Source organism: Phyllopteryx taeniolatus, chromosome 20, assembly GCF_024500385.1.
Source record: "Phyllopteryx taeniolatus isolate TA_2022b chromosome 20, UOR_Ptae_1.2, whole genome shotgun sequence".
Classification (NCBI taxonomy): Eukaryota; Metazoa; Chordata; class Actinopteri; order Syngnathiformes; family Syngnathidae; genus Phyllopteryx; species Phyllopteryx taeniolatus.
In genome coordinates this window covers 16,271,988-16,297,609 of record NC_084521.1, presented here as the reverse complement: position 1 = coordinate 16,297,609, position 25,622 = coordinate 16,271,988, and the positions used below count along the sequence as shown (strand labels likewise).

The 25,622-nt window shown below is 41.4% G+C and overlaps 1 protein-coding gene across 3 annotated transcripts; it reads left to right on the top strand.

Annotated features, from left to right (window-relative positions):
* The first annotated feature begins 4 nt into the window (after positions 1–4).
* LOC133470257 (ATP-binding cassette sub-family D member 3-like) lies at positions 5–23,882 on the top strand. 3 transcript variants are annotated; one of them, XM_061758416.1, is made up of 24 exons: positions 5–21; positions 563–721; positions 1,972–2,008; positions 2,139–2,237; positions 5,926–6,014; positions 6,825–6,894; positions 8,925–9,022; positions 9,494–9,617; positions 10,329–10,385; positions 10,716–10,858; positions 12,436–12,505; positions 13,464–13,533; positions 14,113–14,210; positions 14,677–14,768; positions 15,269–15,357; positions 16,646–16,718; positions 16,783–16,846; positions 17,099–17,176; positions 17,267–17,332; positions 18,453–18,542; positions 20,050–20,169; positions 20,361–20,465; positions 21,661–21,717; positions 22,992–23,882. In XM_061758416.1, exons 2-24 carry the CDS (start codon positions 612–614, stop codon positions 23,067–23,069), a joined length of 1,977 nt encoding a protein of 658 aa, XP_061614400.1. In that variant the 5' UTR covers positions 5–21; positions 563–611; the 3' UTR covers positions 23,070–23,882. The 3 variants fall into 3 exon arrangements, with proteins under 3 accessions (XP_061614400.1, XP_061614399.1, XP_061614398.1); XM_061758415.1 differs by lacking the exon at positions 5–21 and adding an exon at positions 283–365; XM_061758414.1 differs by lacking the exon at positions 5–21 and having other exon boundaries at positions 345–721.
* The last annotated feature ends 1,740 nt before the right edge of the window (positions 23,883–25,622 follow it).

Sequence of the window (25,622 nt, the reverse complement as noted above, 5' to 3'; positions counted from 1 at the left end):
ACGAGGATCGTGCTTCATAAGGTTGCACACAACACCGCATAATCACACCAAGGGAACTTAATCAAATATAAGAAATAACCTATATTCGGTAAAAAAAAAAAGAAAAAAAAAAAAGATTTGATTTGACATTTTATGTGGCGTTGACAAAAAAAATTAAACTTCGTTTGGTTGAGAGATGACTAATTGAAGGATAATTAATTAATAGTTGACTCAGTTTCAATGTCCTTGCATTGCCTTTGATGGGAAGGTCAACCCTCCTAATATGGCCGCCACGTAGGCACGTTATTGAGCTGCGCCGTTACGGCGCGGATGCTGTCGTCATCTCTGTGAGGCTCACGGTTCAGCTGAACAGAGATCATCTTCTTGTAAGAGGAAAGAGTACAACCACCATGTTGTCTCGAACATTTTGTTGTTCCGAATCTGTCCGGCTGTAAAGCATTTGACTACTTGATAGTGTTTTGAGCCGTTGAGGAAATGCCAACAGGCTTTCGAAAGTCTTTGAGTCTTAGCACTTTCTGTGATAAATAACGAGTAACACCAAGTCTCTTTCTCCCTTACGCAGCGTCTCTGGAGCGATTCAGTCCCAGATCGTCCGAGCCCTGCGTTGAAAAATGGCAGGTTTCAGTAAATATGTGACCGCGAAGAACTCCTCAATAGCAGGTGGACTTCTGCTGATGTTATACTTGCTGAAAAACAGAAGACGAAGGCCGAAGCAGGACTGGTAAGTGCGAAAATAGTTTCCGAAACGTCTTCGTCGATAGTTGATGATCGGCGACTTGGACAGGTGACGACCTAAGTGTGCTAAACTTCAAACTACAGTAATTCATTTTTGTGTAGCGAAGCTTCCTATTTTGCAGAGTAAGCCCAACCTTTTACTCGTCCGACTGGATATCGTCCCATTGTTTTTTTTATTTTTATTTTTAGTTGGCTATATTCTTGTCAAATTGTCAGCGTCGTAATCAATAACAACAAAGATAAAAAGGAATAACCCTGAGTCACTTGTAAAATTACCACAGTGGAGGAAAAATTACGGACTCGTGTTTAATGATTACATACTAGCAAATGCAGTACTATTTCAAGTTGCTGAAATTGCATCTCAAATCAATCCAGTTGACTAATTGCATGTATTTGACTGCCTAAATGGGTATTGTGTGATGCAACAAATCACGCTGAACTCCTTTTTCCTTTTTCTGAACAAAATGTGAAGCGTTCCTGAGTTCCCTCTGGTTAAGCGGTGCCAAAGGTCATACGCTGTATTGTCAAATCACGGATGGTTAATCTTTGCATGGCATGTTGCCAAAGTCAGGCTACAAATGTCAATGTTACTCAACTGAAGTGGTCCAAACAATTGAAGTTGTATAAAACAAACAAAACAAACGAACAAACTCGATAGCCAAGAAGTGAGCGCTGATGGGACAAGGCGAAAGTCACAACAACATTACAGACTTTATGGTGTCTCAAAAAAGACAAGAAAATATTGTGTGTTCATATTAATATAAAGGTATTTAAATTGCTATTAGTGGAAGCTGATTCAGGTACTTGACAACAATTTATGACTGTTAATTTTACAGCTTAGTCTGCTGCTGCAATATTTTTCACAAGTACAGGCTACAGTACAGTGGATCATGTTCAATGTTTGGATTTAGAGTCTATGTGTACATGTGTGTGTGTGAATATATGTGTGTGTATATATATATATATATATATATATATGTGTGTATATATATATATATGTGTGTATATATACATATATATACATGTATATATGTATATGTATATGTATGTGTATATATGTATGTGTATATATATATATATATATATATACACATACATATATATATATATGTATGTATGTATGTATGTATATATATATATATATGTATGTATGTGTATATATATATATATATATATATATATATACAATATTGACCAATACAAGCTGTGAGACTTTACTTTGTTCCTTTCTTGCAGTCCAAAACGAGGATCAGATTTGGTGCTGAACTTGGAGGTATGTTGATTGTTTAACAGTATAATATCAACTAAAATGGCTCTAATAATCCCTGAGGGGATATTTGTCTTAATTGCTTGGTTGTACCGCAGAGATCAATTATTTTTTATTTGTAATGTCTTTCATACAGAAGGACGGCAAAAAAGACCGTGCAGCAGTTGACAAAATGTTCTTTCTTCAAATTCTACGGATAGTGCGGATCATGGTACCTCAATGTTTTTGCATGGAGGTAGGAATCCCTTCTTGTCTTATTTTGGTATATCTAGAAGTCCCTCTGATGCAGATGTAATTCGATGGTGTCATTTGGGAAATGTAACGAGAGCAACTCCGGCAGTTGGAGCCCCGCTATTACGACAACAGACAGCCGTTTGACAGAAAATACTTCATACTAAGCATACTGAGTGTGATAATCTGGAACAGTGTAAATTAGACTTTACACTGATCTGGTTGGCTTGATCGGTATTGGCCAAAAATGAGCATTTTATGCTGATCGGCTTTGTCATAATTCGCCGATCAGTCTATTTGAATCCAAAAGCTCGTTTATTTTTAGCCTTGTCGCATCATAAATAAGGAAAAACGTGTGGTGGTCAACACCGTTGCTCGGGAGAGGATGTTCATTCACGGATTGCTTGAGGTATGTTCGCATACTTTAGATACGATACGGCTCGCAAGCAGGCAACAAAACGTTCTGTAGCCTAGCAAGCCTGTGCTAGTACTAACATTTGTACGCAAACATGGCAGCGTTCTGTCGAATCGTGCTCAAAAGTTTTGCTATGTGCCGAGTCATTTAATGACAATAAAGTGATTTAATGACACTAAGTTAGCACCCATTATTTCTGTCATGTAATGTTGGTTTGGCCTGACTGAAAACTTAAAACTTATGTCAGCAGCCAATCCTTGAATGGCCCCCAGAGGTCATTGATTGACCTTTTGTCTAAAATGCTAGAGAATACTTTTGAAGATACTCAGTATACAGTACACAAGTATATACAGTAAATGAACAAGTCATTTAAAGAGACACATTGCTCCATCTGGTGATCGGATCGGTGATAGGTTATCGTTTTTTTTAAACTTGGTGATCGGCCCCAAAAATCCAGATTCTTATTATTTTTAATAACTTTATTGGCGGTCAGATACTTACAGTACTATGTCAAAAGACATGCGACAAGGCTAAAAAAATAAAAAACATTAAAAAACATGAAACACATTAAAGCCGATCAGCATAAAATGCTAATTGTAGGCCGATACCGATCAAGCCGATCCGATTGGTGTAAAGTCTACGAATAATGTATGATAGACGTGACAACAATCTCAAAACAAAATTGGCAGCATGTTAAAATGGAATTGTAAGTTAACCGTTTAAGAAGTTAATGGCAGGAGGGAAGAAGCTGATGTTAGTCTCCCACTTCAGTTCCTGAGAGACGATACTTCCCAGGAACTTGAAGGTCTCGACGGTTGACACAGGGCCGTTGGAAAGCGTGAGGGGCAGCTGTGTTAAAAGATGCCTCCTGAAGTCCGCCATTGAATTGAATACGCGTGGGATCGGTAGCCAGTGGAGTTTTTGTATGAGGCTGGTGTGGCAAAGTGTATATTGAAATCACTTCAAGGGGAAGGAAAGGGAGAAGAAATTTGCTAAACATGGTAATCTGATTAATATTGTATTTGTGGAATACGATAAATTCATCAGTTTTCACCTATTCTAGGAGGTGGCCATGTTTGGCAATATTGCCCTCTGCTCTCGGCTGAAATTAACGTCACAGGTGCTCTCACAAATGTCACGTGACGAAATCAGGACATTGGGTTTCCCCCGTATGCGGCGATAACTAGCAGAACTACGGGTTGATTACATGGTTTGGACAATATTCTCGCAAGCTTGAGTTCCAACCATCAACTTAATCAACTTCTGCCTCCAGTCAAAAAGTGGAAGTCAACCCAGCCATAACAAGATTGTTCATTTCAAGTATCACAGCATTAAAAAAATATATATATTTAAAAAAAAAAAAAAAAAAAAAAAAGGCAACATGCCGGCATCACCGGGACACCACCATGGAGGCCAACTGCCAACTTCAAAATAAAAGCATCAATGCCTTGTTAGGCTTTTGCATGTGAATATTCTCATTCATCCAGGTCATTTCGTTCTCAGAGCATTAAGAATTGCAACTGGACAAGAAAGACAAAAGACAAGATATTTAATGTTCAATGTTTCATCATCTACGGTCCTTAATATCATCAAAAGGTTCCGAGACTCTGGAGAAATCACTGCATGTAAGCGGCAAGGCTGAAAACCAACATTGAATGACCGTGACCTTTGATCCCTCAGGCGGCACTGCATCAAAAACCGACATCAATGTGTAAAGGATATCACCACATGGGCTCAGGAACACTTCAGAAAACCAATGTCAGTAAATACAGTTCGGCGCTACATCCGTAAGTGCAACTTGAAACTCTACTATGCAAAGAGCTCATCGAAGAAGGACTGACGAAAAGTGTTCTGTGGTCCGACGAGTCCACATTTCAAATTGTTATTCGTGGACGTCGTGTCCTCCGGGCCAAAGAGGAAAAGAACCATCCGGACTGTTATGGACGCAAAGTTCAAAAGCCAGCATCTGCGATGGTATGGGGCTGCATTAGTGCCAATGGCACGGGTCACTTACACATCTGTGAAGGCACCATTAATGCTGAGAGGTCCATACAGGTTTTGGAGAAACATACGCTGCCATCCAAGCAACGTCTTTTTCATGGACGCCCCTGCTTATTTCAGCAAGACAATGCCAAACCACATTCTGCACGTGTTACAACAGCGTGGCTTCGTAGTAAAAGAGTGCGGGTCTAGACTGGCCTGCCTGCAGTCCAGACCTGTCTCCCATTGAAAATGTGTGGCGCATTATGAAGCGTAAAATACGACAACGGAGACCCCGGACTGTTGAGCAAGAATGGGAAAGAGTTCCACCTACAAAGCTTCAACAATTAGTATCCTCAGTTCCCAAACGTTTATTGAATGTGTCCTAGCTTTTTTGGAACGTGTTGCAGCCCTACAATTGAATGATTTTTTGCTAAAAGCAATAAAGTTGATCAGTTTGAACATTAAATGTCTTGTCTTTGTAGTGTATTTAATTCAATATAGGTTGAACATGATTTGCAAATCATTGTATTCTGTTTTTATTTGTTTAATACAACGTCCCAACTTGATTGGAATTGGGGTTGTAGATGCGACATATAACCCTTAAGTGTTGATATTATTTTGATGTGTGGGGTATTGGGTTAGCTCTGTTGCTACACTAACGTAGCATCCGAGCATTTCAACGCAGCTCAGGTCAACACAACAGTCATTATGACTTATTGATTTACACTCAGTCAACCTATTACACTAATGTAAAGGTTTGGTTGTTAAAATACCGTTAAAGTACCTGCTTGACAAGCAGTATCATTAAGAGTACTCGTACTGTTACAATCTTAACGATACCCATCCCTATAGGGAGGATTTTAGAGGCGTTTTAAGTGTTCATTCCATGTTGTTGTTCATTCCATGTTGTTGTTGTTTTTTTTTTTTTTTTTTTTAATTCCAAAAAGATGGCAGCCGCTTGTCAAATTGAATCATTTACTAACATATGCACAAAAGTCAAGGATCATATTTTTTTACTGAATTAAATCGTAAGTAAATAATAATGTTTCCATAATGTTTGCTGGTTTTGTGTACGAGTTTGACATTTGGAAAAAATATCATTGAATATGTCCTTAACTTGCTCCAGAAATGACAGATCCCTCTAAAATAGATGATGGTTCCAAAAGCCAAGGTCACGAGCACCATTCCCCTTCAGCCTCGTGAAATAAGTCGATATGAGCAAGGGCAGAATGATACAAAACGTAATTATCGAGTGTGTTTTCCAACTTTGCTCTTGTCACCGTTTTCATCGCAGGCTGGATACCTGATCCTTATTGCTGTGATGTTGGTGGCCAGGACCTACTGTGATGTATGGATGATTCAGAACGGAACCATGATTGAAAGGTCAGAATCTGAAAATGACAGCCGTTTCTCTCGTTTTTTTCTGCCAAGTTTCTCCAGACGGCTAGCTTGTTTCATCTCCGTCCGCAGTTGCCCAATAATATTTGGATCAGGGCTCATAGAAGGCAACTTCAGAAGAGTCCAATGTTTTGCTCTTAGCCAGTCTTCATTCTAACCCATAACCTGCGACTGTTGACAGGTTGACTACTTTAGGTTTAACGTTTTCTTATCACAACAGCAGGTGTGTTCAGTTAACGTAATTAGCTATTTTTTTCATAGACGAAAAAATGGCGGTCTATTTAAATACATTGGCTTACTGTGCGAATCCTCCTTGGAAAGCAGACGCTGCGGTCGACTTGGGCGCGCAGCCGACAGCTTTCCACCGGAAACATTTGTATTCTCCTTCTTGAGTTTGATTGGCGGTTGTCAAACGAGAGTAAGGCGCGTTTCCGACATCTAACGGACTTTTTTAAAGGAAAATATCACCATCATGTACTTGTGGTTGTCATTTGCCCACTTTCGGTTTCGCTGCTTGTATACACGCACAAATATGTTATATAACACGAAATGAAGCCTGGACTTGGAGAGCCATTTGGAGCGACGTGCAGAGTTGGCCGCCTTGAAGTTTCAGGAGAAAGTCCCAGACAGGAGAACATGCCACACAGAAAGGCCCCAGAGATGAGTGTTCACAATGTCCAAGATCACTTTACACCAGGGATTTTTTTTTCTCAGTAAATAAACAATGCATTTATCCCTGTGATTGAATTATTTGTCTTCCTGAAACTCTTCTTCCTCTTCTTGTTTGTTTTGCAGTGCAATAATTGGCCGCTCAACAAAAGATTTCAAGACCTTCTTGTTCAGCTTTATCCGATTTATGCCACTTGTAAGTCTTTTATTTTAGTTTTTCAATTAACATCAATTACCCATGTTTAAGAGTAACTATTTAGTTTAAAACGCTTTGCTACGGACACTTTATTTTACTCACTCAGTGGCTATGGAACATGAACACATCCCAGGCTGTTTGAATAATGACGTGAACAATTCTGTTGAAAAAGAAAAACAATTTATGGCCCAAAATTGATTGGTACAGTTGTATCTTAACTTACGAGTGGATTATTCTTATTTTTGAGCAGCAGAAGCTGCTCATTGGGAACAGGTGGGTGCCATGATTGCTTCCCTGAATTGCTCAGTCATTCACAAGCAAAGATGGGGCGAGGGTCACCTCTTTGTGAACAAGTGCGTGAAAAATTAGTCCAACAGTTTAAGGACAATGTTCCTCAACGTACAATTGCAAGGAATTGAGGGATTTCATCATCTAAGATCCATATTATCATAAAAAGGTTCAGAGAATCTGGAGAAATCACTGCATGTAAGCGGCAGGGCCCAAAACCAACATTGAATGGCCGTGATCAAAAACCGACATCAATGTGTAACGGATATCACCGCATAGGCTCAGGAACATTTCAGAAAACCAATGTCAGTAAATACAGTTCGGCGCTACATCCGTAAGTGCAACTTGAAACTCTACTATGCAAAGCAAAAGCCATTTATCAACAACACCCAGAAACGCCGCCGGCTTCTCTGGGCCCGAGCTCATCTAAGATGGACTGATGCAAAGTGGAAAAGTGTTATGTGGTCTGACAAGTTTCACACTTCAAATTGTTTTTGGAAATTGTGGACGTCGTGTCCTCCGGGCCAAAGAGGAAAAGAACCATCCGGACTATGGAGGCAAAGTTCAAAAGCCAGCATCTGTGATGGTATGGGGCTGTGTTAGTGCCAATGGCATGGGTAACTTACACATCTGTGAAGGCACCATTAATGCTGAGAGGTACATACAGGTTTTGGAGAAACATATGCTGCCATCCAAGCAACGTCTTTTTCATGGACGTCCCTGCTTATTCCAGCAAGACAATGCCAAACCACATTCTGCACTTGTTACAATATCGGGCTTCGTAGTAAAAGAGTGCGGTTTTTCAATGAGTGTCCTCAGTTCCCAAACGTTGATTGAATGTTGTTCAGAGAAAAGGTGATGTAACACAGTGGTAAACATGTCCCTGCCCCAACGTGTTGCAGCCATAAAATTCTAAGTTCATGATTATTTGCTCAAAACAATCAAGTTTATTAGTTTGAACATTCAATGTCTTGACTTTGTAGTGTATTCAATTCAATATAGGTTGAACATGATGTGCAAATCGTTGTATTCTGTTTTTAACACAACGTTCCAACTTCATTGGAATTGGGGTTGTACATTGAGTCACTTTAAAAACAATTAAAAAAATAATACTGGGCGCCGCCATGTTTGTGAACACATCACCGCATAACTACATCACGTGTGCATTCATTGGAAAAAGACAGCAGTCTAATGGAGAAGCAACACTATGCGAATGCATGAAGGGGTCATCGTGAAAGGATTCGAGCGTATAGTTTTGAGCAAACGCGACTAAATAGGCCTTACCAAGAGAGATTCGGAGATTTCAATTCATTTCAATGGGGAAAATTGCTTTGATATACAAGAAAATGTTGTTGTGAGCTTGGTCGTGGAATGAGTAAAACCCGTGAGACCAGGTAGAACGATGTTTGGAACTGTTCATAAATCTCTCCTCCTTGCCTAAAGAGCCAGTTACAGCTGAAGGAAAAACAACCCCAAAGCATAATGCTTCACCATTGGTACGGTGTTCTGGGGACTGGCAGGATTTTAAATTAGTCATTCAAAACCTATTATCTTAACAATGGTGTGTTCACTTTCTATATCCCCTTTGTGTTTCTTTTAAAATTGAGCTAGGTAGTCCCAGTGAACAATTGTTTTCAGTTGTACCATTGTTTTCTTCAAAACTATAGCTTTTATTCTTGTTCAGTTTATTTGTGAACTCAAAGCATTGCTTTTATTTTCTAAATTGATCTGTTGCCTTACAGATAGCCTTGGTGAACAACTTCCTCAAGTTGGGCCTGAATGAGCTGAAACTGAGGTTTCGAGAGAGGCTCACAAAGAACCTATATGACCAGTACCTACAGTAAGTAATACAGCAGCACTAAAATAGCTCAACCAGTGAAAAAGAGGCTTTGTGTAAGCACTTATTGAAACTAAATACAGTAGAGCTGTAGTAATTAAATCTTACAATATTGTTCAATTCAGTCATGATTCATGGAATCATTATTGTTATTGTACCAGTATTCCCTGGATTCGCCGCCGTCTCGGGTCACCACCTACATGTACACACTGGTGTAATGGACATGCTCTCGCCAGATGTCCCGGCGGAACCGCGAAGCACACGTAACATCGGTGACAAGAGTTGGTTTCGGGAGTACATTCTGTGTTAATTAGGAAACCCGCCTACAATTATCTAATTAGTATACGAACGCTAATGTTAAATGTATTAAGTCACGGAGCGATGTTAGGGATTATGTCACAACACAGAATGAACTAACTTCAAATTCAGAAATGGCCGAAAGACTTAACGTCTGACCCTGGTCCTGTCTCTCAGGGGCTTCACCTACTACAAAATGGGAAACTTGGACAACCGGATTGCGAACGCAGACCAGTTGCTGACTCAGGATGTGGAAAAGTTCTGCAACAGTGTGGTGGACCTCTACTCCAACCTCAGCAAGGTTTGAAACTTTGTTAGCTCTCTGCATAATGGTTTGTTCTAATGATAACATTCACAGGGAGGATCATTTGGAGGGACAGATTAATGCATTGATATTGGAGCAATGCAAAAATGATTGAACGGAAGTTACATTAATAATAACGTACTTGGATTACGCTAGTACAGTCTCGCCGTTTTATTAGCAGATAACTTGACATCATTCTGTAACTTGTGTAGCGTGTGTTACCAAGTAATGTGTCCGGTTAAGCTCTTTTCGTGCTGTGGATAAGTGATATTACTGCAAATGTCTAGTTGCTCTTTGGTGATCATTTATGCTACAAGCTAGTGGTGTAACGATTCATTCGTTGTATCGACGACGTGTTGATTTATATTCCTACCATCCGAATGGATCGATCCATGCTCGGCAAGTAAGCCTTCCGGACGTCAATACGTCCATTTAAATTGTTTTAAAAGGTAATCAATCGATTCTATCGACACTAGGAAATAAAGCACGGCAGGCTTAATATGGTGGAGTGTAAGGGTTGTTTGTTTCAAGCAATGACTGTTTTGTTTTTATTAGTTCATTTCTAGTCAGTTCTGTCATTTTCACGTGAAAATTCTGGGTTTTCCTTTCTTTGCCGGAAGGCTACCGACATTTGTATTCCTGTGGAATCCATGCTGCGGCAGTTGTATCGCTGTCAAACATTGCAAATCAATTTTGTCTTTTCCACAGCCTTTGTTGGATATTGGTCTGTACATCTTCAAGCTGACGAGTGCCATTGGGGCTCAGGTATGCTACGCTGTGCATGTTTCCAAGCTCACGGAAATTCTGGAATTGTATAAATGTAATTCAAAGCCTGGAGCTCATTTCTGAATGCCTAGTCCTAAACTTAAAGTGTGATATACTGTATATTAAGTGAGGCCATTTGTGCTTGACATCAAACAACATTTAATCTTTTATTTCTTATAAGGGATTTCTATACTGATGCAAGTCATGCCTAGCCACTTACTCGAAAGAATCCCTTTTAGTACCTGCTTTTACTCGTGGAAAAGCAGCATGAATGTCATGGTTATTATCAAACATATTTATAGCCATGTATATAATTCTCTACCTCCCTAGGGCCCAGCCATCATGATGTCATACCTGCTCATCTCCGGTTTACTGCTGACCAGATTGAGGAGACCCATAGGCAAAATGACAGTCACGGAGCAGCGCTATGAGGGAGAGTACCGCTACGTCAACTCTCGCCTCATCACCAACAGGTAAACGCACCAGCCGTGGGCATTTGGAGGTGGTTAGTCGGCTTAAATACGGATTTCCTTCGGCAGCCTGTGTCTGCGTTGTTTTTTAAAACAACAACAATTCTCAACTTATTAACAGTACACCCTGGCTCTTTCGTCATCCAGGTCCTGAAGTGGCAAAGCTGCCCAACACTATCACCGCCGTATTTGAGTGTTGGCATGATGGTCCTTTGATCAAATGTGTTATTTTTACACCAGATGTAATGAGCTGCACACCTCCAACAAGTTAAACATAAAGTATGCCTCGTCAATATTTCCCTTGAAGTCTTGGGATCATCAATGCGGTTTGTTTCTAATAGTTGAGCGAAGGATACGACAACAGCAGAAGCTCGGTTATAATGCGCTGTTTCTTCTTTTCCTTTGGGCTTGTCCCGTTCGGGGTCGTCACAACGTGTCATTCTTTTCCATCTCCTGCATCAACCTCTCTAACACCGACTGCAATATATATATATATATATATATATATATATTGAACAATATAGAAAGATGTGGCAGAAACCGATAGTCTTAATAAGCATTCTGTTATCTACTTTTGTAGTGGCTTGGGTGAAAAATACTTTTTTTTTTTTTTTTTTTTAATAGTCGTGGATTATAGCTTTCAAATATGAATTGCTCTGTTGGCCAATTTGATTTCTTTTGATTATTTTGACAATTTTTTTTTTTTTTTTTTTAATTGCCTCACTCATATCACCAAAAGTGCTTTCAAAATGTTTGTCAGTCTATTGAAAAAAGGGAGAAAAACAACAACAAAGATACAGTGCCTTCTCGGGATGGAACAACTTTTTCAAACCGTCAAAACAGTTTGGACGTCAGTGGAGCGTCTTCATGAGCGTGGTGCAACGAGCCAAGCGTGCAAATGTGCGTGCGCGCACACTCGTGCAATACAATTGACCAGATCATTTTTATTTACTATTCCGAGACCGAGGAGGAGGTTGGATTTAGTGAGGAAAGACTTGAGCGCGGTTGGTGCCGGAGAGGAGGATGCAGGAGATAGGCTGACATGGAAAAGGATGACGCGCTGTGGCGACCCCTAACGGGACGAGCCCAAAGGAAAAGAAGAAGAAGAGAACTAACCCGCGTGTGTAAAGTATGCGTTTTGTTATGTCTGTTTAATTTTACAGTGAACTTCGACTGCAGTGTCAATAAACGACTTGAAGCAAGCAACATTCACTCTTACTCTCTGCTACTATGTTAGCACCTTAGCAACCTGTTGTTGTGGTCACGTGGGCTCTGCATGGATAAAAGCGCTGGAGCGGCGCATGGAATGGACCGCTCGTAAGAGTGGTCAAATCGGAGATTTTAGATCCAGTCTGATGTTTTTAGTGTTATTAGTCACGCTATTGTTGTCAAGCTCAAACTGGAAAAGCTAAATAAATGAGTGGTTTCATAGCAGCGTCATGTAAGCGAATGGGAGAGGGGGTTGTGGAGCATAATACAGGTGTTGTATTCCCCAAAATGAGGAAGAAAAACAAAAAAGTTTTGACAAAACATTGCCTGAAAATTGACGTTATATTAATGAAGCTTTTTTTTGTCTTCAGTGAGGAGATTGCATTCTACAATGGGAACATGAGAGAAAAACAGACCATTCACACTACGTTTAAAAAACTGGTAGGCATGACTGTCACAGTATATCCACAAAGGGCACATAGAAATAGTCGCCTTATTGTTAGTTGGCATGATTTGAGCTTTGCTGCAACAGTAACACTTGTGACGATTCATTTTCTGAGGCTGAGCATCGTTGCTTGCTTACTCTTGATATACGGGTGCTGGTGATATAATTAGAATATCATGAAAGAGTTGATTTATTGCAGTAATTCCATTCAAAAAAGTGAAACCTTTTATGTTATCTTCATTCATTACACACAGACTGATCTATTTCAAATGTTGATTTCTTTTAATTTTGATGACTGTAACTGACAACCAATGAAAATCCCCAATTCAGTATCTTTGAAAATTAGAATATTACTTACAAAAAAAAAATATATATATATATATTGCACGAACAATTAGCTCTGATGAACAATTCATGCCAGCAACATTTGATTTCAACAAATGTAATTGAGGCAAGGACTAAGATTTCATTTGTTAACCAGTGTATTATATGATTTGCATATTTAAATGTGGGCGTGGACAGGGAGGAGTCGGCTACACACACATTCATACATCTTGATGTTTATGTGCGTACGACGTTTTCTGGATTTGAGCGTACGCCGTGTTTTAGGAGGAAATCCTCGCAAGTCTTCAAATCCTCGCAAGTATTCAAATTTTCTTTGAGCTTTTCATGAGTTGTCAGTTATAATTGACATTAAAAGAATGTCACTTAGAATGTCAGTGTGTGAAATGAATGTATACATTATACGAGTTTCACGTTTTGAATGGAATGAGTGAAATGAATCCACTTTTTCATGATATTCTAATTATATGACCAGCACCTGTAAAGCGTCTAACTTCAAATTGACAAGTGGAACGGATGTTTTGACAAGTCAATAACTGTTATTTTCTAACTAACATCCAAAGGAGCAAATATCCTAAATTCAGACAAAGCATTTTTTTCCCTATGTTCCAGGTTGACCATTTACATAACTTCATCTTCTTTCGTTTCACAATGGGATTTGTGGACAGCATAATTGCCAAATGTAAGTGGAAGTATTTCTTAACTTGAAGTTGTATTACGTGTTCCTAATCTACCCTACGAGCAACAAAATGAACGACAGCGGTGCCTTCAGATCCGAGTGACCGGACTTAAGTTTTTCCAGCTCCGTACCGTCATTTGACATTTTATTTAATTTTGTATTTTTTTTACTCGAGGTTTGCATGGTTTAAATAAAGGGTGTCCAAATTATGACATCCATTTTCTTAGCAGCCCGCAGTATCGACTCAAATGAACACTTGAGTTGGGGTTCTTTATAATCTGTATATCAATATCAAACGTATGAACTGAAAGGCAATGTGTATAGAACTAACTTAAAATCTATTAATCAATGTTTCAATGTTCAATGTTTTAATTCCAAGTTTCTTGGTCTTGACAGCTTCGAATAGAGTAGTTGTTTCGCACTCTGCGAGCCGATGCCGCCATCATACTAATGCATGTTACATACATTCATAATAAATGGGTTACTAACCAATACCAAGTGTTTACATACAATACATACAATTATAAGGTTTCACCCACACCATACACTGATGTTTTGTGTGTGTGTGTGTATCTTCTGCAGACATTGCCACTGTTGTGGGCTACCTGGTGGTTAGCAGGCCATTCTTAAACGTGTCCCACCCGCGACATCAGCACAGCACACAGTCCGAGCTGCTGGAGGTCAGAGATGGCACAATCATTCCTAAGTAAAATGCATATCCACTGCCTTTGCCCGAATTGTATTCGGAATTAATGTACTTATTGGTGCACAAATACAAACTCTTTGGTGATGAAAGAAAAATTGGATGAGTCGCACTGGGGAGCTACAGTTCATTGAGGTTTAGACATTAATGGCGGTGTGTTGAATTATTTTTAGGGGACAGTAAATTGAGAGTTATACAAGCTGCACACTGACTACAGTACATGACGTTGTAGCAAAGCGTCTTCTATTGAGCGTTGTGCCATGAAAACATAAAAGATTGAGGGATGTACGCACTTTTGCGAGCTTAAATGATTTATCCGCCTCAGATCATTTTCTACATCTAACGTCACTGAATGACACTGCCCCGAAGAAACAACAAGTTGCTTTGAAAATGTTTATTTTGAAATCACGAGTCTTTAGCAATGTCGGACGTCTTTTGTGTAGGATTATTACCAGAGTGGGAGGATGCTTCTGCGGATGTCCCAGGCTCTCGGCAGAATTGTTCTGGCCGGTCGAGAGATGACCCGGCTCTCGGGGTAAGTCAACTGCGTCTCAGTAGACTCTTGACTCAACTGGATGTTTTTCTGAAAGGCGGCGACGTGTTCGTGTTAATTGGGGAATAACGCACACAACAACTCGAAGGAAGGCACCGACGTTTTAATGTCCCCACGGTGGAGCGAGTAGTTTAGCGGCGTAATGAACAGTTAACGTTCCCTTAAGTGTCTCTATTGCGTGCTCCACATGGAGCAAGCCTGTGGAGCATCAGATGGAGCCCCGCCAACAACAGTCCACCGGCTTCCCACGAGCGGCTAAGGACGCAGCCATCCTACTCGCTAGTGCCACGCGCCGGGCTCACCACAACAAAGACAATTTATTGAGTCTCGAAAAACTATCATGTCCACTTTATTTATTGAATGATAGATGGAATATAGTTATTATCAAGACAGTTCTGCTACTCAATGCTGCGGGATTCAAATCAGAAAGACACACTAAGAACCTTCTCTGCTCAATTCAGTTATTTGTGATCTTCCCCCAGATTCACAACTCGTATCACTGAACTGATCCAAGTCCTGAAGGATTTAAATTCTGGCAAATATGAACGCACCATGGTCTCCCAGCAGAAGGGTAAATATCGTTTGTCGCAATCGGTGTTTTCGGTTGCACAAGAGCTGATGTAAATGGAAGAGTAAAACGGCTTTTCTGCATGAATTGCCACACATTGTTTCCCGTCTTATCTATTAAATCTTGCAAGACTTGAAATGAAATTAAAAAAAAATTATCTTAAAACAAAGGAGGGTTATCTTTTAAGCCATCGGACTTTCATTCATTCATTCATCTTTCGTTCCGCTTATCCTTATTAATGTGTTTTCATAGACAAAATCAAATGTTTCGTCTTTTGAGAATGTAATACTTCCAGTCAAGTTGCCATATTGACTTGCATTGCAAATTTGTTAAGCGTGTGTGCGGATCAGTGTTTACTCATTAACATTAACACTCAGGGGTCTATCTCACTGATGGCGACCTCACCAAGACTGCTGAGACTGATCATTCGCGGAGACTCGTTCACCGTGCCGCCCTAAATAAATACACTTTTTCACGATATTCTAATTACATGACCAGCATCTGTACTAATAATAATTTGTGTATTCTTTCATTTTGCTGTCGAACTCACAAATGCAGGGGTGACGTGTCCTGAAGTTTCGTCGGCGTCCGTACTGCGGTCTCAGTCCCTGGAGCACCCCTCTATAAAGAGGAAAACGCTTTAGCGTCCATAAAATCCAAAATATTGGGGCGATTGTTCTGATATTTTCAGAGGTTGAAGTGGGCATTAGTAGATATGTCCACATAAAGTTCAGTGGCGATGGATTGCAGTTTTGTGACATTAAGCCACGTTAAGCTTTTTCTATATAGTGAGCATATAGGAAAATACTTAATGTCCAAAATAATCCCAAATTTTGTTGTGATCACTACGATATTTTTGTCTGTAGTGAGTGCATAGCTGAGTCTCCAAAAGGTCTCCCCTGGAATTGAACACGTTCGATTTCACAGCGACTCCTTGGCGATACGGCTAGTCTCCAGTAGACGTCACATAGATGTCTCGGCGACCAGAGGGGACTCCGGTCACCATCAGGTCACAAACTAGTCTCCAGGCCAGTGAGATAGGGGTGCGAATAAACACAATAAAAGCAGTATTAATGCTCATAATGTGTAGCGTGATAAGTGGATGCCAACTGGTGCTCCGCCTTATCGCGTTTGTCACACTTCGAAAATCCTCTTTTGCAATATCACAACATTCTCAAAAATACCATCTAGCATTCGGCCATAGGTCACACTAACAGACAACTTGATGTTTAATAAATAACACAAAACATAAACGGAGCAGCTCTGACCGCATGGAATATTTCACTTACAGATTTTGACACAGCCGAAAATCTGACACTCGTGCCTGGAAAAGGTCAAATTATCAACAGAGATAACATCATCAAGTAAGTATCTTTGTCCGGCTCTTTTTCATTCTGTTTGTTATTGAACCCTTTTTTTATTTGACAGATTTGACCATACCCCTTTAGCAACACCAAATGGAGACATTCTAATCAGAGACCTCACATTTGAGGTAAAGTGAATGTTTTGATTGTGGTTACATGCTTGCAAAACCATAACTGAATTTTGCTTGTTGAATTACTCGTTGTCAAGTGTGTGATGAGCTCAGTTGAGCTTTGCCGTAGAAAATGACCACGCCCATTTGTGGCTTGAAACCGTTTCAATTTGTTGTGTAAATACTAGAAGGGGAATCGACGTATTAAGTTCTTTGAAACTAGTGTACAGTATTATAACATACTCTGTTTTATTTCCCTGACCGCTAAAGGTGAGTTCTGGCACCAACGTTCTTGTGTGTGGACCAAATGGTTGTGGCAAGAGCTCACTGTTCAGAGTCCTTGGAGAGGTGAGTTTTTGGTTTTTGTGTGTGTGTGTGTGTGTTAAATATGTTCAAATTGACCTCTAAAATAGCAGTGTCTATCTATGTGTTTTATAGCTTTGGCCTCTGTTTGGCGGAGAACTGACTAAACCAGAGAGAGGGAAACTCTTCTATGTTCCACAGGTAACATTTACAAACTAAAGATTGCAACAATGGCAGCACTGACAAATTCATCAAAAGAAAATTGTATGCATAAAGGCTAAATCACAGCTACCGTAATTCCTCGTGCATAATACGCACAAATCAGGAAAACACTTCTACCTATGTATAATGTACGCTATCGATTTGCCACTGTCCATATGCTCAAAATATGAATTATTATGCATATTTTAGGTTTTTCAAAGAAATCTTCTGCTCTGTGTGTATGCGCTGACATTTATTTATCTATTTTTTTAGCCCGTGTCCAGACGGTCCACACAGAGTGTAAAAAATACTTCATGTCACAAAACCGCAACCGGTCGTCATAAACTTTTGTGTGGACATGTGTAATTATGCCCACTAGAACCTCTGAAAATATCCGAACAAAATCCCAAATATTTTTGGTGTCGATTTTATAGCAATAACGGGCATCTGAGCAGGCTGCATGATCCTCACCCCGTGTCGGGATAGTCCACTTATGTCACAAAACTGCAACCAATCATTGCCAAAATGTATGTGGACATCTCTAATTATGCCTATTTAAATCTCTGAAAATGGCAGAACAAAATGCCAAATATTTTGGATGTTCTGGCTTTTTATGATTCTCGCCCCTGTGTATAAAAAAATAAATCAAATAAAATACTGAAAAATAAAAAGCTTAATGTCACAAAACTGCAATCGATCGTTGCCGGAATTTATGTGAACGTCTCTTATTATGCCCACTTCAAACTCTGAAAATATCAGAACGAAATCCCAAATATTTTGGATGTTATGGATTTTTATATCATTGACGGTCTGGGAGGATGCGTTGATTCTCGCCCGTGCAAAAAAGCTCAGTGTCATAAAACTGCGACCGATCATTGCCAAAATTGATGTGGACATCTCACATTATGCCCCCTTCTACCTCTGAAAATATCAGAACGAAATCCCAAATATTTTGGATTTGAATGACTTTTATATCACTATGGCTTTGATTCTTGGTGAAATCTGACCGATGAAAATATTTAAATGTATAATGCGCTCTATCGACTTGTAACGTTTTTTTTTTTTTTTTAAATGCACTTTATACAGGAGAAATTACGTATACCATTTTTTCCCCCCCCAGAGACCCTATATGACACTTGGTTCTCTGAGGGACCAAGTGATTTACCCTGACACCTTTGAAGAGCAAAGAAGAAAAGGAATATCTGATCAGGTGGGATATACACATTTAGATATATACACACACACACACCAACATTTTATATCTATTATATATAGATCTATATCTATATATATATATATATATATATACACACACACAGTGGATACGGAAAGTATTTATCCATCCATCCATTTTCTGTACAGACCCCCTTAAATTTTTCACTCTTTGTTATATTGCAGCCATTTGCAAAAACCATTGAAGTTAATTTTGTTCCTCATTAATTAACACAGCACCCCATATTGACAGAAAAAAAACTGAATTGTAAAAATGTTTGCAGAATTATTAAAAAAAGAAAAAGTGAACTATCAGACGGCCAGAAGTATTCAGACCCTTTGCTCAGTATTGAGTCGAAGCGCCCTTTTGAGCTAATACAGCCATGAGTCTTTTTGGGAATGATGCAACAGGTTTTTCACTCCTGGATTTGGGGATCCTCTGCCATTCCTCCTTGCAGATCCCCTGCAGTTCTGTCAGGTTGGATGGTGGACGGCCATTTTCAGGTCTCTCCAGAGATGCTCAGTTGGGTTGAAGTCAGGGCTCTGGCTGGGCCGTTCGAGAACAGTCACGGAGTTGTTCTGAAGCAAACGCCATTATAATTCAGTCCATCTGAGGCAAGACAGTTTCAAATGGTAGCTTGGCAGACGGCGGGTGGGGACACTAGTGATGGAGAGGTTAGAGTGGATGTTGTCAACATTTATTTTTTTTGTGTGTGTGATAGCCTCAGAGTGGCAAAGTGAAGGGGGTTTAAATAGGTGCTTTATTCTTGGAAAAAAAAGTTGTTTGGTGTTACTGGGCTGTATTGAACTTGGACTGTAAGTCCCTCGGTTTTTGCATCCGCCTTCTTGCGTTCTCTGTAAGCTTGTTTGTGAACAGTCAGTCCAGAGGCGTTGCGCTGTTGCTCAGCGATACGCCCGGCCATCATTATCGTTTGCAGCTTGAAAGTGTACTAGGGGTACTGAGCACAGGAAGGAGACCGATCGATTGTACAAATCCACTAAACCGAGGAAGTCAGTTAAGTTGAAAGTCCAGAGCCTGGCTATCTGCGTTGTTTTTAGGTTTCCGAGGTGCATCGTTTGAATAGTTGTTCAGACTCTCTTCTTTCATCAGGAAAAAAAGTTCAGATGGGGATGGATGCATTTATTATTTTCGAGGATGGACTTGCATATCAAGTGACCATGATATCATTTTTAGTCACATATTTCCACACAATTGAGGCACAGCTGCTTCATGAGCCGACCGACCACCTGTTGGCGTTCGTGTTCTTACTGCCGATTCATTGACTTGAAACTATAATCGCCATTGCTGTGTTCAAATCAACTCGTCAGTTCGGGCCAGACCTCGGTGGCAAAAAGAAAAACATTTGGTCAGGTTTGAGGTCAAAATGCATTTTCTCACTGATACTGTGGAAGGTTTGATTTGTTTTCGTTTGCACATTTCTTGACTCGTGTTAAAGGAAAACGTGTGACTATAATGGCATCACTTTTGTAACACGTTACTCCAGGTACTGAAGGAGTACTTGGATAACGTTCAGCTGGGCCACATCTTAAACAGGGAGGGCAGTTGGGACTCGGTGCAGGACTGGATGGATGTTTTCAGTGGAGGAGAAAAGCAGAGGATGGCTGTGAGTATTCATCGCTACCGTTGTAACAAATGAACCTTCACTGTAATCGGTGTTACTCACGTCCATTATTTGTTCGGGTCCATGCAATTCAATGCCTTGTACTGTGTACATATTAACAGTGAAATCGGTGAATTTAGCATTTTATAGTTGTTGTTGTTGTTGTTGTTGTTGTCGTCCTATTGTCTTTGTAGATGGCCCGACTATTCTACCACAAGCCCCAATTTGCTATTCTGGATGAGTGCACCAGCGCCGTGAGTGTGGATGTGGAAGACTATATCTACAGCCACTGCAGGATGGTATGATGTCTTTTTACCGCTCACTCAAGAGTTGAATGGGATACCGGAGATCTCATTTGATGTGCGTCTCGCGTCTGAGATGCACACAAGTTTGCGGGGACGCATACAGTATGATCTTCTGACGCAGAGCTCTGGTTTAGTACTCTGGGTGCTCGGAATCCGGCGTATGATTTTTTTGTTTTTGTTTTTGTTTTTTAAGGACAAATTTGGTCGCATATGTGCCCTCATTTCTGAATAAAAAAAACAGAGGATGCGTACAGGTGCCCGGTCATTTGAAGAAGAAGAAAAGATTTCCGCGACTCGAAAGCAGGCACACAATGGGGTTTCGTCATCGTGGTCTCTGAACCAATCAGAGATAGTGGCGAGCGGGGACCCGCTGTCCGATTGGCCGTGTGCATGTGCGTGCGTGTGTTCGTGCGCGGGCTGGTGCGCGTTTGAAATGCGGGCCCTCGCCTACACGAAGCTACGTTTTCTGACGGCGAGCTGCAGTTATAGAAAATTGAGCGGCATAATTGGAATTAGTTCCAAAGCCTAACGCCGCTGCGGCGATGCCATCCCGCTAAAAAAACTATACTGTGCTTTGTCGTGATAGTTTTGGGGGAAATATATTGGCCTAAAACATTTATCATGACAGACCTAAACACATACTATACTGAGAGAAAGCAAGAGCAATGCATAACACTAAAATATTGCACAAACCGTATTAAAAATAGAGTAACAGCTGTAATAAAAATCTGCAATTTAGTGGGACCACGAAACAAGAACCTTGATCTAGCGTTGGATTATTGTTTCTGTGTTTCGTGATGATGAACTGCGGGGACTCGTCGTTTCCACGACACGTGCATCCCGGGACTCGCATAGTCTCAATTGTAAAATGATCCGTGGGATACTCCGAGACGTCTGCGGGGTTACACAGAGGAGACGGAGCAAAAAGTCCTTTCAAAGGAATACTGCATTAGTTTCAATCCATCAGCTATCACTGATTGTTCAAATGTTTGTATTTTCATCTGTTAGTGAGAAAGCCTACTGATATTGAATTTGATCAAACCGATACAGTGCAGTGAGAAAGTACTCGGCCCCTTCACAAATTCTTATATTTTTGCATAGTTTCAATACTTTTATAAATGCACTCTAGTTTGAAAAGCTTTTACTTTACTGAGATGGTAAGTCGTCTTACATTGTCTTCCTTTTGTAGGTGGGCATCACTTTGTTCACAGTTTCTCACAGAAAGTCTCTTTGGAAGCATCATGAGGTAAGCAGCGACTTGATATTTCCATACAACGTTATATTTATGCTGCGGTTGTTTTTCAAGCGCTTTATAAATTAATCCATTTTAAGTGCTCTGCATTAGATCAAACAGAAAACACAATGCAATAATAATTCATATATCTACCCGTCTGCTTTCTTCCGCTTATCTGAGGTCGGGTCACGGGGGCAGTAGCTTTAGCAGGGAAGCCCAGAGTTCCCTCTCCCCAGCCACTTCATCCAGAACGTTCGGGGGCATCCCGAGGCGTTCCCAGGCCAGCCGGGAGACGTAGTCTCTCCAGCAGGTCCTGGATCGTGCCCGGGGTCTCCTCCCAGTGGGACGTGCCCGGAACACCTCAACAGGGAGGCGTCCGGGAGGCATCCCAATCAGATGGCCTAGCCACCTCATCTGCCTCCTCTCAATGCGGAGGAGCAGCGGTTCCGAGCTTCTCGCCCTATCTCTAACGGTGAGCCCGGACACCCTGCGGAGGAAACTCATTTCGGCCGCTCGTATCCGAGATCTTATTTCAGTCACGACCCGCAGCTCGCGACCACAGGTGAGGGTAGGAACGTAGATCGAGCTTCGCCTTTCGGCTTGGCTCCTTCTTCACCACAACAGATAGCTTACGGTTAGCATCAGCTGCCTGAGGAGTCCCACAGGCTGAAAAGGCCCGATAGGACGACTCCTTCGGTTTGATGGCATCCCTCACCGCCGGTGTCCACCAGTGGGTTCGCCACGACAGGTACCGACCACCTTACGGCCACAGCTCCGGTTGCGGAACATGGTCCACTTGGACTCAATGTCTCCCGCCTACCCCGGAACGTGGGCGACGTTCTATCGGAGGTGGGAGTTGAAACTCCTTCTGCCAGGCGTCCCCAGCAGACCCTCACAATACGTTCGGGCCTGCCAGGTCGGACCGGCATCTTCCCCCACCAGGTGGCGATCCGTTGACAGCCGCGCCCCTCTCTTCAGTGTCCAAGAGATGACACGAGCGCAAAGTTGATGATCGAACTGCGGCCGAGGGTGTCCTTGTGCCAGTTGTTACAGGCTGCGTGAACAGGTGCGGTGCGACAACCATCACGGCACACCCGTAGAGAGATGCAAACTTTCACACATTTCAAAAAGAAAAATGGATTAGTGAGTCTCTGGTCCTGCGAGAGTGCATATACACTTATTTTAACGACAAGAGAACCATGTGCGAAACCCCTTCAGGCATAATTCCGTTTTTCGCTTGAAGTGATGTGACTCCATTTGTGCCTTTTCACATTTGTCCCATGAAGTATTACCTGCACATGGATGGCCGAGGCAACTACCAATTCCAACCCATCACAGAAGAAACTGTGGAGTTTGGCTCCTGACTGGTGACTCCTGAGTGAGATGCAACGCTTTTACTAATTCAGTCCAAACTTTGCACTGACGACAGTGGTTAGAACTGGAGCTCGAACATGCCATAACGGTGTGGTAAATTACTAATGATTTTGCAATGTATTTGTTTTTTTTCCTTGGGACATGTAATTGTTCATTTAATTCATGTGATTTTAGGAAAAATAGGTGTACTGCGAATATGAAGATGTTTTACTCACACGCACAAAAAAGACATTTGAAATCAATTAGACATTATGGCATCAATGCATAATAATCTCATGTCGCCATAAATGATGTTCCATGGTGAAGAGTGTCCAAGGCACTGTGATATTATTATTTTTAAATATTGCCATTATGTTCTTTCCCGAGGGTGTCAAACTCAAAATACTCCCAAAAACATTGGATTTGAAAAAGGGATTTGGTAACCAACAATATTGCAACATAAAAGTTCAGACCATTGACAAGTTTGCTCCAGATTTGCTTCAGCGGGCCGCATGAAGTGATGTGACGGGCGGAGCCGGCCTTGAGTTTGACACCCGTGCCTTAAGGTAGTCAATAAATCCGCATTGTCTTATTTTCTGAGAAAGATGAAATGTTTCACTGCTTCGTGCATTTTGGGGGTCCCTGCCCTCATCCCCAAAAATATATCTGTTCATATTTGGGTTTTTTGTTTCTGTTTCTGTTTTTGTTTTTGGGAGGATCGCAATTGTTGGAATGTGAACAGCTGTTTGATACTCGGATGGCTTTATGATTAACTAGCGCTCGAAGCAAGAGTCTCAATTAAAGTCGGGCCGGTGGTTATGTCAGTGTGCTGTTTTCTTCTTGTTGTTGTCAGTGCTTTGTTAAAGGTCCATTTCCATCAAAATCCCAATGTTTCCACTGTTGCAATGCATAACATTGGTCAAAATGAGTCCGTGACCCAGTTTCAGTTTGACATCGAGGCGGTTTGTTGAGTGAACGAAATAGCCTTTCAACACCCAAATTGAAATTAGCCGTCTTAGTTTGGTCAATGAATATTCAAGTAGCTGCCCACTTTGTTGTCGGTACGTTGAGTGACAACGTGGCTGCGTCTTGCGCACAGCTTAAACTTTGCATCACCTGCCAAGTGTAGGAGTAGAGGAATAAATGGCTTCAATTTATTTTGGGAGAAATTTCCAGAATTGTGCTGTGTGCCATTTAGTGGAGGATGACTTCATAAACATAAGCGTGCACATACTGTATGGCGTGCTGGAAATGCATTTCCAGGTTTTGAGAAAGCGGCCAAGCCGTACAAATGCAGTATATGAAAGCATACGTTTGTGTTTGACAACAATGCAGAACCTTATTTATCAATTGTAATATAACTGTGGACGAAGTTGTCAGCAAAATTTGCACGAGCGTCTCGCGCAGGGCATGTTCAAGCGAATGAATGTAATTGTGGACAGCTGGGTGCCACGATTGGGTCGAAAAGGAGCTTCCCTGAATGGCTCGGTCAGTCGCATGCAAAGATGGGCCGAGGTTCGCCTCTTTGTGAACAAGTGCGTGAGAAAATAGTCCAACAGTTGAAGGACATTGTTCCTCAACGTACAATTGCAAGGAATTTAGGGATTTCATCATCTGCGGTCCATAGTATCATCAAAAGGTTCTGAGAATCTGAAGAAATCACCGCATGTAAGCGGCAAGGCCGGAAACCGACATTGATTGCCCGTGACCTTCGATCCCTCAGCTGGCATCAAAAAACCGACATCGATGTGTAAAGGATTTCACCGCGTGGGCTCAGGAACACTTCGGAAAACCAATGTCAGTAAATACAGTTCGGCGCTACGTCCCTAAGTGCAATTTGAAACTCTACTATGAGAACAAGTCAACGAAATTGGGGAAAAAAACACCCGGACTCACCCCTCGTGATTCTCGGGGACTTTAACAAAGCTAAACTCAACCACGAACTCCCCAAATACAAGCAGCACATCGACTGTCACCTTTCATCCAAGCTTCTCCAGCTCAGCGTCTCACCTACACTCCATCCTCAAAAAAGCCCAGCAGAGGATGTAGTTCCTGCGACTTCTGAGGAAGCACTTCCTGCCTCGGGAGCTGCTGAAGGTGGTTCTACACAGCGGTCATCGAATCGCTCCTGTGTTCTTCCATCACAGTCTCGTTTGGCGCTGCTACAAAAAAGGACAAACTCCGACTGCGACGGACAATCAAAACTGCTGAAAGGATTGTCGGTACCCCCCTAGCCACCCTTGAGGACTTGCACGCTGCCAGAACTAAGACAAGAGCCTGCCAAATCCTCCCGGACCCTCCGCATCCAGGTCACCGGCTCCTCCGGCTCCTTCCTTCAGGTAGGCGCTACCGATCGATGCAAACCAGAACTAGCAAACGTTCCAACAGCTTCTTCCCTCTCGCCGTTAACTTCTTAAACGGCCAACTTACAGCTAACCACTGCAACATGCTGGCCATTTTTTTGACTTGACTTGACCCCAGTCCTCAGAACTGCGAGGCAGACGCTCTAACCAGTGGGCCAGCGTGCCGCCGACATTTGACCTATTGATTGCAATCTTCCCATA